General features: G+C 41.9%; 2 protein-coding genes across 5 annotated transcripts in view; one reads left to right on the forward strand and one right to left on the reverse strand.

The window, feature by feature from the left end:
• The window catches only part of EIF2S1 (eukaryotic translation initiation factor 2 subunit alpha), a 23380-nt gene extending 17777 nt beyond the window's left edge, over positions 1-5603 (forward strand). For 2 of the 3 annotated variants that reach the window (XM_017500788.2, XM_017500782.2), the window contains exons 5-7: positions 558-664; positions 1472-1569; positions 2311-5603. In XM_017500788.2, the coding sequence (XP_017356277.1) occupies positions 558-664; positions 1472-1569; positions 2311-2580 (475 nt within the window). In that variant the 3' untranslated portion in view covers positions 2581-5603. The remainder of the gene's footprint in view (positions 1-557; positions 665-1471; positions 1570-2310) is intronic. The other variant, XM_017500778.2, reaches the window with a different exon arrangement.
• A 444-nt stretch (positions 5604-6047) lies between these two features.
• Positions 6048-13994, reverse strand: part of PLEK2 (pleckstrin 2) — a 19952-nt gene continuing 12005 nt past the window's right edge. Inside the window, exons 4-9 of one of the 2 annotated variants that reach the window (XM_017500758.2) lie at positions 12127-12218; positions 11683-11870; positions 11350-11451; positions 9736-9819; positions 7293-7371; positions 6048-6533 (exon numbers count right to left, since the gene is read on the reverse strand). In XM_017500758.2, coding sequence (XP_017356247.1) covers positions 6406-6533; positions 7293-7371; positions 9736-9819; positions 11350-11451; positions 11683-11870; positions 12127-12218 — 673 coding nt within the window. In that variant the 3' untranslated portion in view covers positions 6048-6405. The remainder of the gene's footprint in view (positions 6534-7292; positions 7372-9735; positions 9820-11349; positions 11452-11682; positions 11871-12126; positions 12219-13994) is intronic. The other variant, XM_017500768.2, reaches the window with a different exon arrangement.

Genomic DNA, 13994 nt, shown 5'->3' on the forward strand with positions numbered 1-13994 from the left:
GTGATCCACCCGCCTCGGCCTCCCAAAGTGCTGGGATTACAGGCTTGAGCCACCGCGCCCGGCCTATTTTTATTTGTTTACTCATTCAGTAGGCATGCCAGTTAATAAGACCCTGGTCCATGTCCTGTGGCACCTAGATGAAATACTACTTTTTGCATGAAGCCATTCCTGACCTCATTAGAAAGTAATACCTTCCTCTCCTGATGCCGACAGATATACTGTTAACATTTACAAATTTTTCCCTGTTTTTGTTCTTTTCGAGCTAGATTATAAACTCCTTGAGGCAGAGACAGCTAATTGCATGGAAGTAATCAATTATATTAGATTATCAGATGTGTTAGGACATACTAAATTTCTTGTTGTAGTCGGATCACTAAAATTTTGATTTCACTAGTAATTAGTTGGGTGTAAGTACACAGCTAAGATTTGAACTCTAATTGTGACATTAAAGCCTGTGCTTTCTTTACTATTATATGCATTATTCCAGGGTACTTGGTTTCACATTTATCAGTAATATAATCTTGACTTTTTGTTATTTATTTATTTTTTTTCACCAGAGACCCATCTATTTTGGATAGTTTAGATTTGAATGAAGATGAACGAGAAGTACTCATTAATAATATTAATAGGCGCTTGACCCCACAGGCTGTCAAAATTCGAGCGGGTAAATGATTTTTTAAATGGTTTTCACAATATTTTACATGCATCAAAAAAGCTATTAAATAATGAGACTTAACCAAAGACTATGTTGCTACATCACCGTCTATAAATTTTTCTAAATGTTTATTTTTTATAATAAAAGCTTAAGAAATTGTTTTGGCTTCTGAATCATAAGATTTCTGTATTAACACAAGTAGAAACAGTCATGTGAGTTCAACTAACCTAAAGTTAGCCCTTTTTTTAAAAAAAGGGGTTTGATTGTTTGGTTTTAGTGCATAGTTTAAAATATTCCCAATTTTTACAAATACTATACAGGATTTTCTCCATCTAGCCTTTTCTACCCAGTGTATCATAGGTGCCCTTCCATGCAGAACAAAGGAACCTTTTCATCCTTTTTTATTCTGAGTAATGTTTCATAGAACAGATAAACCTTAACATAAACCAGTCCCCTCTTGATGAACATCTACAGTTTTCTCACAGATACCAAAAAAAGCTACAAATTAGCACCCTTATATTATACATATTTACCCATTTACACAAATGTTCTTCAAGACAAATTCCTAAAAGTAGAATTTCTGAGTCAAAGGATAATGTAGTTTCTAAACTGTTTTAGATAAGTTGCAGTTATTGTTATATTCCATCTTTACCACACTCCTCCTTACCTCCAGTTTATATATAAGGAACTGCAGTGTAGACGTTGGATTCAGGTTAAGTCTCTGAATACTAGTATGTCTGCCATGTTTGATTTTCTTTAAACTTTTAAATATTTTTTGCATTTTTTGGTGTCAACTTCTGAATTTTATAATTACAGATATTGAAGTGGCTTGTTATGGTTATGAAGGCATTGATGCTGTAAAAGAAGCCCTAAGAGCAGGTTTGAATTGTTCTACAGAAACCATGCCCATTAAGGTGAGTTGTCAGTTGTCTCCCTCCCTGCTGAAATACCCACCTAAACCAAATAAGATCTTTGATCTTTGTTTTGATTTTTTTTTAAAATCATACTTTGTAACAAAAGTGGCTTTTTTACTCTTAAAATTAATCAGTGAGTCTTAGTAATATTTCTAGATGTTTGTGATTTATGTTTAGGCCTTTCGGTTTCTACTGCTACTATCACAGTGAATGGAGATTCCTATTGTTAGAAAGCCTTTACAATAAAGAGTTGCTGTGCCCAAAATACTGATAGCACTTTAAAAAGAGTAACACTTTCTCCCATCTATACATATGCAAATTTTATGAGGTTTGATCAGAATCTTTCATTAGTGATAAAATTAACTGAATGGCAATAACTCAGAATCTTATATAAGGATTCTTCAATCAGTTTGATTTAGAGACAAATTATCCATTATACTGATGATAATTGCATTTAATTGAGCTACCAAAGATACCCAGAAATTATAACTGTTCTTATTCAGTGTTACAGTGGACTGTTTATACTACTGCATTAGATTTCTGTATCGATTCGCTTTTCTACATTAACAAATCACCCCAAAACATAATCGCCAATTCTGTAGGACCTTAAATTACTGTCCTATAGAATTGGCACATTTTGGGGTGATTTGTTAATATAGCAGAGTAATAAAATCTCAAACATCCTAATAGTTGTGGGTTCTGTAGGTACATTCATAATTGAATTTTTGTTTTCTCTTTTAGATTAATCTAATAGCTCCTCCTCGGTATGTAATGACTACGACAACCCTGGAGAGAACAGAAGGCCTTTCTGTCCTCAGTCAAGCAATGGCTGTTATCAAAGAAAAGATTGAGGAAAAGAGGGGTGTGTTCAATGTTCAAATGGAGCCCAAAGTGGTCACAGATACAGATGAGACTGAACTTGCGAGGCAGATGGAGAGGCTTGAAAGAGAAAATGCCGAAGTGGATGGAGATGATGATGCAGAAGAAATGGAAGCCAAAGCTGAAGATTAACTTTGTGGGAAACAGAGTCCAATATAAGGAACACAGAGCAGCCCTTCCTGGCTGAAATTCTAGACTTGAAAGTTTTCCAGTATTGAAAACTTCAAAGCTGAATATTTTTTATTTCCAAGTATTTAAATGTTCTAACAGATCAGAACATGAAATGCCCTCCTAAATGTCAGCTGTTTTCACACAGTAGCTCTAACACTTTGAGCATTTTTAAGGGAGTGGCCTCATTTCACTAGAGACAAATCTTTAAGAATAGTTCTAAAATTGGGCTTGTGATTTCCGTTTCTGATGTCTCCACATTGGCACCCCTTTCTAGTTCAATGCCTCATGAGATTTACCAGGGGCATCTAAAGCAAATAATCCCAATCTTTCTACATAAAATGTATTAAAGCAAACATCAAATAAATTTCTGGGATATTTAACTATAGGCTTCTTCCTTCTTGTCACCAGTAAAAAGCATTCTGAGAACTAAGACCCTAATTCTGTTATCTTCATTTTAGTGTTGATGTGGAACTATAAGAGCAGGTGAATAAAGGATCTCTATAACAGATCCTTTGAAAAGAAGAGTTTAGAGAAAATAACTTTAACCACAGTGAAAGTTGGCCCTTAGCGGGGACAAAGCCTTAAAATGCAATGAAAGAATTAGATTGGTTCTGTGCCTTTTATCTATTTGAGATTGATGACAACTTGTATGAGAGAATTTATCATACCACATCCTTATTGGTATAATAAGCTACTTGCCTTGAGTTTATAATTCAGGGTGGTAAATATGTTTTTAAAATGTAAAAAGCAGCTGCATTTTTTATTTAGTTGGAGTATCATCCAGTTTTTTATTTTTGTTCCTCCTAAAATACCCACTAGGTGCCACTTAGAGCTCTTGTTCTTAAAACAGGGATCTGTTTGAACACTTACTGTTTTTTTTTTTTTTTTTTTTTTCCACATGTTTACTTCTGTCTTCAAGAACTAATTTGTACGTAATAAGTTTCATAGGTAACGCATTGTTTAGTCAGGTGTAGAAAATCTTGAGTTGCTTCGGTCTGCTTGTCTTCATAAATTTATTCTCTTACGATACTTGAGGTACCAGTTGTATTTGATTTTATTCATTATCCCTAGATAGCTATTAAAATACTTAGATTAGACCTAACCCACCATAGTCAGTCCAAGATTAGACTTTACTCAATATTAAAGGGCCTGGAAAATAGAAGAGTGTGTTGGGCAGATAGTTTGTATCATTTATGAAGGTTTGTTCCTTTTGTTAAATACAGCAGTCTGTACTAGCTTTTGAAATCCAAAAGTTTAACTTCCGAAGGCTGTTTCTAAGAGCCCTGATTGCCAGCCAGCATTTTGCATTAGGACTATGTAGAGGAAAACCTTGATGTACTTAAGATTGACACATAATTTTCACTTCTGTCTGTTGAAGTATCAAAAAAACAAGTTTATAAAGGTGGCAACATGAAGAATGCATTCAAAATATAACAGGTGCTCCTTTGTTGTACACAGAGGAATTTTTTTCTTTTGATTTTGTTTACTGAAATTTGTTATACTTCAAAAGCCATAGCTTGAAAAATACTGGTGGCTTCCATGGTAAGTGATTTTTATTTTATGTGGGCCTTTTGCTTAGTTCCATGACAATTTTATAAATTGACCCTAGCTAGAGAACAGATAAATATCTCACTGATACCATGAGAAAAAGAACAAAAAGCATGCATACACCTTGCTAACCTAAAAGACAGCAGGGACAAGATACATATGAGGGCAAGTTGTACACCGAGCTCTGAGTAAGTTGAATAGGCTTGGCAAAGAAGTGAATAGTTTATCCAAATCTTGAACTTCTGCCAGGTATGGTGGCTCATACCTGCAATGCCGGCACTTAGGGAGCCAAGGCAGGAGGATCACTTGAGGCCAAAAGGTTTAGACTGCAGTGAGCTGTGATCACTCCAGTGCACTCCAGCGTGGGTGACAAGGAAAGACCCTGTCGCAAAAAAAAAAAAAAAAACAACCAAAAATCTTGAATATCCCATCAAAGTCCATTTAAAATACAATTTCATCTGTTCCCCACTCCACCTTTCATTGAGGTCAAGTGGCTATCAACTCATAGCTGAAAATTATCAATAGTTTGGGTCTTGTTTATGCATAAGTTAATTGAAAATCAATGGCCAGGAGGAAATTGAACATTGAAACCACTTTTTTTTTTTTCCTGGTAAATGGTGATGTTACATTGCCTGGGCAGGTCTCGAAATCCTGGGCTCAAGCTATCCTCCCACCTCTACCTCCATGAAAGTGTGAGCCAGCATGCCCCGCCCAAACCATTTTTCATATTAGTTTTATAGCAAAACAAGACAAACCAGTTCTGAAGTAGATAATGTTCAAAGACGGACCCAGAGAGACCTGCTAAGCTTTGCATCATGCTAAGCAGAACATTCCTCAGCTGCCATACTCCAGCCATTCTACTTTTACACCAAGAGCAAAATGGCTAGAGAGTTTTTTAAAATGTAGGTGCCAGTACCTTGCTGAGACTTGTTCATTGATTTGCCCCAAGGTAATGGTCATCTACTTTCCAAGCCATGGAGATCCTGATAGCTCCCATACAAAGTGAGGTACACTTGTGCCAATTTTGATGCAGGAAGCCATCAAGCCAAATGTAGTTTAATTCAGATAAACACCTGTCAATATTCAAAAGGCAAAGCAAACTAATTCCAGGGACATTAGACCTTGGTGAAATGCCAAATGGAAAATGGTACTTTAAAAGGTAGTCTCTTACCATATAAGGAATAAATAAAACATTAGCTTGGGATTTCTCATTCAGGTCAGTATTTTAGACACAATTAACAAGAGACAGTTCAAAGTAAGAGGACAAATTTTTACTTAAGCACTTTGAAGTAATCCACTCCCCTTAAATGTAAGTTATGTATTTTATCTGTTGATTAAGGGGAAGTCCAAGCATTTGTACTTGGCAAGAATGCTGGCAATAGCTTGTGCCACATACTGTACAAACTTGAAAGTAATAAAAATGTTCTTTAAAAGTATTGTATGATACAGACTTTTCACTATAGATTAACCTCCCAACTGGTGAAATTTCTTGGTACCATTTGTCTCAGTTAATGTTCATTTTAAAACCAAAATTCAATGCCTTGATTTAAGTCTTCCCATTTACATCTTTCTCTGTCCTTTAGCACACTCTTACTCTCCATCTCTAAATGCCCATTTTTCATGGAAAAGCTATGTATGTATTTTTTGTATATGTGATTAAGTTCTCTCTGACAAGAGTCCATGACTTCTGTAATGTATAATATTTATGCAGGTTTTTTTTCCAAAGCAAAACAATATTCTCTGAATGTTCAAAGTTTTGCCACCATCCCCACTTTAAGATGAAGTATGTCTTAGGGACAGAGATGCTTGAAAACTATAAAACTTTGTATAGGATTCTAATAACCAGAAACAAAAGTCAGTTTTTACTAATTCCAAAGAAATTAAGAGAGAACTGCATAAGAAGAGTTTTATTCAGCATTATGGCATGGCCAATGTAATTGTTCCAACAAAGAGAACCTATTTTAGTGCCCAAGGGAATGGCCGTTTGTGATGCTGGGCAAAACTCAAGATGCTGACACCTAACGGCTGTTCTAGCCTTTCCAGGTTGGTAACGTAAAGATGGGGAAGGAAATGGTACCACTGCTGTTTGTAATCTGAGGAACTCTTCAGCATTCACCCTCCAAAGAAGTAAAAAACGTACAAAGAAGTCAAAAGTCTTAAAACACACTCCCATTCTCCAGGAAATCCTGTCTGTGTCATCTGGTAGGAGGGAAGAATCCTGGTTCCCTCAGGTCCTTGTCATGTTAGTTTTTTGATAGCTTCAATCCACTCGACTCGCTCAACCTTGCTGCTGGCCTGAATGTAATAGTGTTTGTCATCCTTAGTAATCACTTTGAAGAGGTTTCCCTGGACATTCCCTTTAACCCCTAGGCAGAATAAAAGAAAAAAAAAATCAGTGATTGAATAGGATGTCTGCTTTCACAATGAACCAGCAGAAAGTCATCTGAGACATGGACAAAACCATACAATGATGTATTTCTTAAATAAAAGGTATACAGTTAGAGAATCCCATCAGATGATATTCCCTTTCCTCCCATTTCCTGTCCCTCACCAGTGTCCTAAGGCCTGCCAATGGCTATGTCTGGATATTCCCGGTAGCCCTTGCCTGCTCCTATGCTCAAGATGGTAGCATGCCATAGATCTACCACTTCATTTACACCAAAGAATCCAGTATGTTTATGTTAAAAGCAAGCACAGAATTTGGAGTTTGATCTCAAATTATATAACTTTTTGGAACCCCAATTCCACAGCCGTAAGATGGGAATAATATCTTCTTACTATGGCTGGCTATTGTGAAATTAGTGTTATGATAGATATTAAAGTATATTAATCCTAAAACCCTATATGAGCCTCAGCTATTATTTTTAGGCAGAAGCTTGTGGGCCATCAGCACAGAAACTGAGGGCAAAGATTATTAACGTAAGGATTACTTAACTGTATTCTTAAAAACACCAAGAACATACCCTTTGTTCAATTCTGAAATTTGCCTCAAAACTCACACCACTCTGTCTCATTGAGAAAGCCCTGCTTAGCTCCCAAAGCTGTTGTTTCATCAGTAAGGCATTATTGAGGTGCAGGAGGGAGGCCCCTGAGATCTTCAGGCTGGGGCTGAAGTTACACCTTACCAGTGGGAACGCCATTATCCTCCAGAGCAGACACAAGTGAACCACGCAGAGAAAACCCACCCACTGGCCTGTTCTCTTCCTGCAGAGGAAAGGAGACCCAGTTAGGAATCTGTGAGTGCACAGAAGGAAAGGGTTGTACTCCCCCTACAACTCAGGCCAGCTAAAGAACTCAGCACAAATCATTTGTAATAAAAGATGAAGCTGAACTTGGACATCATGTGGTGGTCAAAGCTGCATGCATCAGTAAGGAAGCTTGGGCCTCTTCATTTCACAGCCCGTAGCAGTAGTTCCCACCAATGTTGCAGTTACCAGTCTTGGAGACTTGCAAATCTGCTTTTCATTCCTGGAAATATCTCAAAGCCTCTGATCCAACATGCTACACAGAAAAGCATTCACTGGCTTCTTAACCCATGTGTGCATCTTACAAACCAATTAGAAATATATATAGTAATTTATTTTTTTTTATTATTTTGAGATGGAGCCTCACTCTGTCACTTAGGCTGGAGTGCAGTGGCACGATCTCAGCTTACTACAACCTCTGCCTCCCAGGTTCAAGCGATTCTCTGGCCTCACCCTCCCGAGGAGCTGAAATTACAAGCACATGCCACCACAGCTGCCTTTGTATTTTTAGTAGAGACAGGATTTCACCACTTTGGCCAGGCTGGTCTCGAACTCCTGACCTCCAGGGATCTGCCTTCCTCAGCCTCCCAAATTGTTGGGATTACAGGCATGAGCCACCACACCCAGCTATAATAATCATTTCTGCAAAGTTGATAGATTCCTGCACACTGGACATTGTCAGACAGGTCTAGCATGTGCATAGCATGAAACTCTGTGATACAAAACAGTGATTTGTGGTATCCCTGGACGATTCAGGGCAATTTTACACAGCACGTGCCTCAGGCCCCAGGAACCCTTCAATTAATCAATAGTCAACTTCATACTGCATGTTGGGCCCAGCAAGAGGTAGGGCAAAAAATAAAATGGTTAAATAAAATTCTGGAAATATTTTTACTATTAAATGCCAACGGTAGAAAAGTTCAGAGAAGCAACGGATCTGCCCCAGCCTGGAGGGTTCAAGGGCAGTCTCAGGGAGGATAGGAGGTATGAATTTGGCCTGCATAGGACAGGTCCCCAGGACAGGAGAGGGGCATTCAACCCAAACAGGAGGAGGAATGGGAGTAAAGTGGGGAACAAATTAACTGCAGAATACTTTTGAGATGGTTCCTTATCTTGTACATGCAGCCCTGAAATTTGACAATTCTTTTATTTCCTTTTCACACTTGTCTTGAGTAATCTTTTCTGCACTGTTTCCATCTGTGTATGTATGTGAGCATTTGTGCGTGTGCACATATATATGTATATACATATATTTACATGTATATGTACTTACAGATATGTGTATATAGGTACATATGTGTATATATATTTTCTCAGTTTCCTATTTTAAAAGCTGAGACAGCAGACTCATCAAGGGCACAAAGAAAGTAGGTTAGGCTGGACCGTGGTAAGAGTTAAATACAAAACTAAAGTGTTTTTTCATTTATTTTTTTTTTTCTTGCTTCAAACAGGATTTGAAGTAGCCAGGAAGGAAGGAGTTTGAACTCCATCCTGTAGCCAGGCCACCATGACCCACGGAGAGGTCAACCGGAGCTTTCTGGAGGCTCCTCCTGCCACATCCCTCCCTGGCCCTGGGCCCCCCTGTGGCCTGGAAGGGTCCTGGCAGGGTTCCTTCAGCTGCTCTCAGCTTAGGGTAGGAGTTCCTGACTGAAGCTCAGTGAGGAAAGAACTGCCCACTCTTCACTGTTTCGGCAAAAACTAATAAAAGTCATGCATCTCCCAAGACAAGGCTGAACAGCTAACTAAAGGGCCCTTTTTCTTTTCTTTTGACTGGAATTAGAAACACTCAGCATGTGGCAATACCTAGTATCAGAAACAGAAAAGTTTTTTTTTTAAAAAACTTTGCCATCAAAGTTTTTTAAAAAGCAAATTAGCAAATTATGGCTTAAATATATGATGAAAGAAACTTTTTAAAACATAGGTGGGGAAAAGTGGAGGGAGGCAGAATTAACAGGATCTTTGAATGGAAAGTATGGAGAGGCTGGGAAGTGCCAATGGGAGTCTCTGTCAGCCTACCTCATCCTCCCTATTCACAAAGCAGGCTTTGGGGAAGATCAAAAGATGCTTTTCTTTGAAAATGATAAATATGCCCTCTCATGAGAAGTGGGGGATTAGGCATAGAAGAAACCGTTCAAGAAGCAGGCACCTATGTGATGACAGGGCAGAGCAGTTTGGACAGTGGGAGCAAAGGCCTGGTGCAGCGCAAGTTATGCTGCGTGCCATGGGGAGGCAGGATGTCCAGCCAGCTGCCTGCTGTGCCAGAAGAGGAGTGTCTGGGGGCATCACAACATGGGACCAGCATGGAACCAGCATGCATACTCACTTTGGAAGGGTCGTAGTAATGCAGGAAAGCTGGATCCTTCCTCAGAACAAAGCGACGAACCTTCCAGTTTTTCCTCTTGTGCCCCTGAGGCAAAGAAAGGGTTCAAAGCTCATTGGTGATAGCTGTATGTCCCTCTCTCCTACGTCTATACATGTAATGCCAAACCCCCAGCAAGCCAGCCCGCTCCAATGGGATGACATTCTAAGACCAGTCAGCAGGAAACGCAAGGATAGCAATGACATGTCACAGACTTCCCTGCCAACACCTTCTCTCAGTGACACTAGCAAAAACGCCATCACCTTAAGTCAAGTCAATAGAGCCAAAGAGGGTCCATGCAGAAGGAAAGGGGACACATACCACTCAGGGCATAAAAGAGGACAGGGAGGCAGCAGCTATCAGCTGGGCTGGGAGCGCACAGGAAAACTTGAACCCAGGGGCACCAGCTAAGGGCCAAGTAAGTCCAAAAACAAACCTGCAGCTGCATGTATATTTGTGCAGTCTGCATGTGCACCACATGTGCAGTAAAACCACTTTCACATTGTGCATTAGGAAAAAAAATGCTCAATTATATGATAAAATCTAAATGTGTAAGAAGCTGACGTGTGTGTGTGCGTGTGTGTGACTTTCTTTGGCCTCACTGACCAGGTGAACTAAGGTTAGCTCATGAACCTTAGCCCTCCTAGTCAGGAACAACCTCAGAGTCCCTCCCACACCCTCCTCACACTCCCTCAGGAAGGACTCCCATCAGGCCCAGCAGAAGCAGGGCCTTGGCGTAGACAGGCCGCAGTGGGATGGTAAGAATCTAAGAGAAGACGAGGATCCTGATATGCAAGAAGCAGGTGACAGCAACAGCACATGCTCCAAGCAACAGTGGGAGTGATGCTGAGCCGTGTACATGCCCTCTGTGCAGACACACACATTCATATGGTACACAACATGTGCACAAACACAAGGCCGTGCAAAATGTCTGCCACACTTCCTGTGCCAAGGACAGGTGATTTTGTTCACTGAATACCCTTTTTGTTAGGCACAGGCAGGAATGCTGCAAGACATGGCTTGCCTCCAGTTCAACACAGCTGCTCTCCCAAACACGGTTTAAGAGTAGTGGCCATGGTCAGGCTTTGAACCCTGAGCCTTACAGTGCAGTCTGATCTTCAACCTACTGACATGGTGGAGAAAATTGTTTTTAGCTCAGAAAGTGTATCAAGGGGATGTGCAGAATCTCACAAGGGACGGCAGAGACCCCAGGATGCCCCAAGCAAGGAACAGAAGGCCAGCACATGCAAAACCTCAAACCAGTCAGCAAAGCCTCCAAGACAAATATGTGAAGCCAGGCACTTCTGTAGAAGTTGTTTTTTGATGTTGTGATAATTCTGTGTGTATATAGTACATTTTTCCCAAACAACCCTTGTGTCTGGCACACATGTGTGAGCGTGACATGTGCCCATTCTTTGACTTGCTTCTGTTGGCTGGTGCTAGGCTCCTGCCTTCGTAGATTCTGTTGTAATTGGTGCCCTCCAGCAGCCTCAGCCCTTCCCTTCCTCTGGGCTCACTGATGCCTCCCTTGAGCTTGAGAACTGTTCATCTTTCTTCCGTGCTCCAAAGCAGCCATACCTGCTTGGCCAGGTAGCCTTGTTTCACCACCATGCCACTTAGCTCCACAGTGCTCAGGCTGATTTCTTCCTTAGGGCTTATCTTCTTTTTGTAGCTCTCAGCCTAGGGGGAAGGAGGGAGGGAGGACTGTGCTACAGAAAAGACCCAGGCCCAGGCTATGGGGACTGTCAGAGGGGAAAGGGAATTCCTCAGAACAGAATCCCCATTCTGCATCAGGATGAAGTCATCTCCCAAGCCCAAGGCCTCCTCCGGTGACTGTGGACCCCAGGACCCCACTCTGTTGTGTATTCCTTAGCCTTTGCCCTGGTGGCAAGAACCCACTCCCTAACTTACGAAAGTATACAGGGCCGTGGAGTCATCCAAGAACTGCTCGGCCAGGTCCCCAGAGCGAATGGCTCCCATGCTCCGGACACCCACCGGGCTGAGGAAGTTCTCCTCCATGAGCATGGAGGCCAGGGTCACCCCCTCCAGACGGCTGGCCGCAAAGCTGTTGGAAATAAGCCAGTCCACCAGGGAGGAACCTGGCCAAGAGCAGCACCAGTCAGGTGGCAGGCAACGGACCAGCGTCCTTGGGGTATCTGGCCAATGACCTCACTGACCTTGGCCCTCTGGGCAGCCTTGTAGAGCTCTACCCAAGAGCAAACTGAAGGCCATACCTGCTGCACAGAGCTGTGGCTGCACACCCACACATGGCCATCTCAGGCAAGCACACGGCTGAGCCCTGCATCACCATGTCCCAGGTTGAGTGCCCAGCCCAGCCCTGGGGGACTGGCTCACCAAGGAAGGTCTTTTTGTAGGTGCTTCCCTGCTCCATGTTGGGGCTTGAACGGATTCCGCTGCTGCTGTTGTGCATCTTGTCCACAATTTGACTACATGGAAGGGAAGGCAAAGGAGAGGGAACCCTCATCATACTGTCAGGTACAAGGGAAGGTCCAGAGTCACTGCTAAGGGTATAAAGCAAGTGGCAAATGGTGTGACACACATCACAAAGAAAGGGGGTGTAGGAAAGTAGCCTTTTGCATGGAAAGAGTGATACAATCTTGAAGAGAAGCCACCATGATAACTGATTTTGTGTTGCTTTTTGTTTGTTTATTTTTTGAGACAGAGTCTCACTCTGTCACCCAGGCTGGGATGCAGTGGCATGATCTCGTCTCACTGCAACCTCCGCCTCTTGAGCTCAAGTCATTCTCTTGCCTCAGCCTCCGAAGCAGCTGGGATTTCAGGCGTGTGCCGCCATGCCCGGCTAATTTGTGTATTTTTAGTAGAGACAGCGTTTCACCATGTTGGCCAGTCTGGTCTCAAACTTCTGACCTCAAGTGATCCACCCATCCCTGTCTCCCAATGTGCTAGGATTATAAGTGTAAGCCACTGTGCCCAGGCCGATGATGGATGTTTGACTCCTGCACACCACAGTACTCCCATAACATAGATCGCCCCTCATAAAGATGTTTATCTAACGTCCCCAGTGGTCGCAAGTTTCACAAGAAAGTCTGAGGCACGACTAACTGCACATTTTCCCAAAAAAGCTTGCTATATAAAGGATATTTTCTGAAGGATGAGTGTGGTGATTCACTGTCCCTTGGCCAGCGGATACATCACTTCTGTTTGTAATTCCCTATTAAATGCCTCTTTCTGAGAAACTGGATTTGTCAGCCTCTTTCTTCTGCCTCTCAGCTCCCTTGGTCTTTGCAGGTAGGTTTGTTTACACCTCCTCACCACAGAATGGGGTGTTCAGTTATGTATCAAAATTTGAGAGGCAGGATTTTTAGACAATTCTTCTTGCTTCTCTAAATGTTCTAATATTTGTATGCCAGACACACTGCTTTTGTAGTAAAACCAAAGAGGTGTGACTTTGAACTTACAAACAAGAGTGTATGCTGGGCACAGTGGCTCACACCTGTCATCCCAGTGCTTCGGGATACTGAGGTGGAAGGATCACTTGAGCCTGGGAGGTCAAGGCTGCAGTGAGCTATGATCACTCCACTGCACTCTGGCCTGGGCGACAGAGTGAGACCCTGTCCCAAAAAAAGAAAAGCAAAAAACCCCAAGAGTACACAGTAGCCCATATGATTCTCTGTGATCTCCTGCATTAAGTCCAACCCTCCATCAGCTACTTTTTGAACTATCTTTGGACCCACCTGCCTACCCACCTTTATCTGCAGCTGCTCCTCCCTGCACCCAACAGTGTTTAGCAGCTCTCTAGACTCATAGGAGGTATACAGTCAAGGTTTCAAAGACTCCCCTGGTAAGGAGTTTTTGTGAACCCAGAAATGGACTCATACATCTTTGATGGGTGTAACAGTTCTGTTGCCTGGGAGGTTGGTGGAGATTTACTGTGGTTTGAATGTTTATCCCAAAACTCATGTTGAAAATCTCCAATGTGGCAATATTGAGAGGTGATGCCTTTAAGAGGTGATTGGGTCATGGGGGCTCTGCCCTTGTGAATGGATTAATCCATTCATGGGTTAATGGGTTAAATGAGCTAATGAATTATCATGGGAATGGGACTGGTGGCTTTATAAGGGGAAGAGGGGGCCGGGCGCAGTGGCTCAAGCCTGTAATCCCAGCACTTTGGGAGGCCGAGGCGGGTGGATCACGAGGTCAACAGATCGAGACCATCCTGGTCAACATGGTGAAACCCCGTC

The sequence above is a fragment of the Cebus imitator genome, unplaced genomic scaffold, assembly GCF_001604975.1.
Source record: "Cebus imitator isolate Cc_AM_T3 unplaced genomic scaffold, Cebus_imitator-1.0 Scaffold13, whole genome shotgun sequence".
Taxonomy (NCBI): domain Eukaryota; kingdom Metazoa; phylum Chordata; class Mammalia; order Primates; family Cebidae; genus Cebus; species Cebus imitator.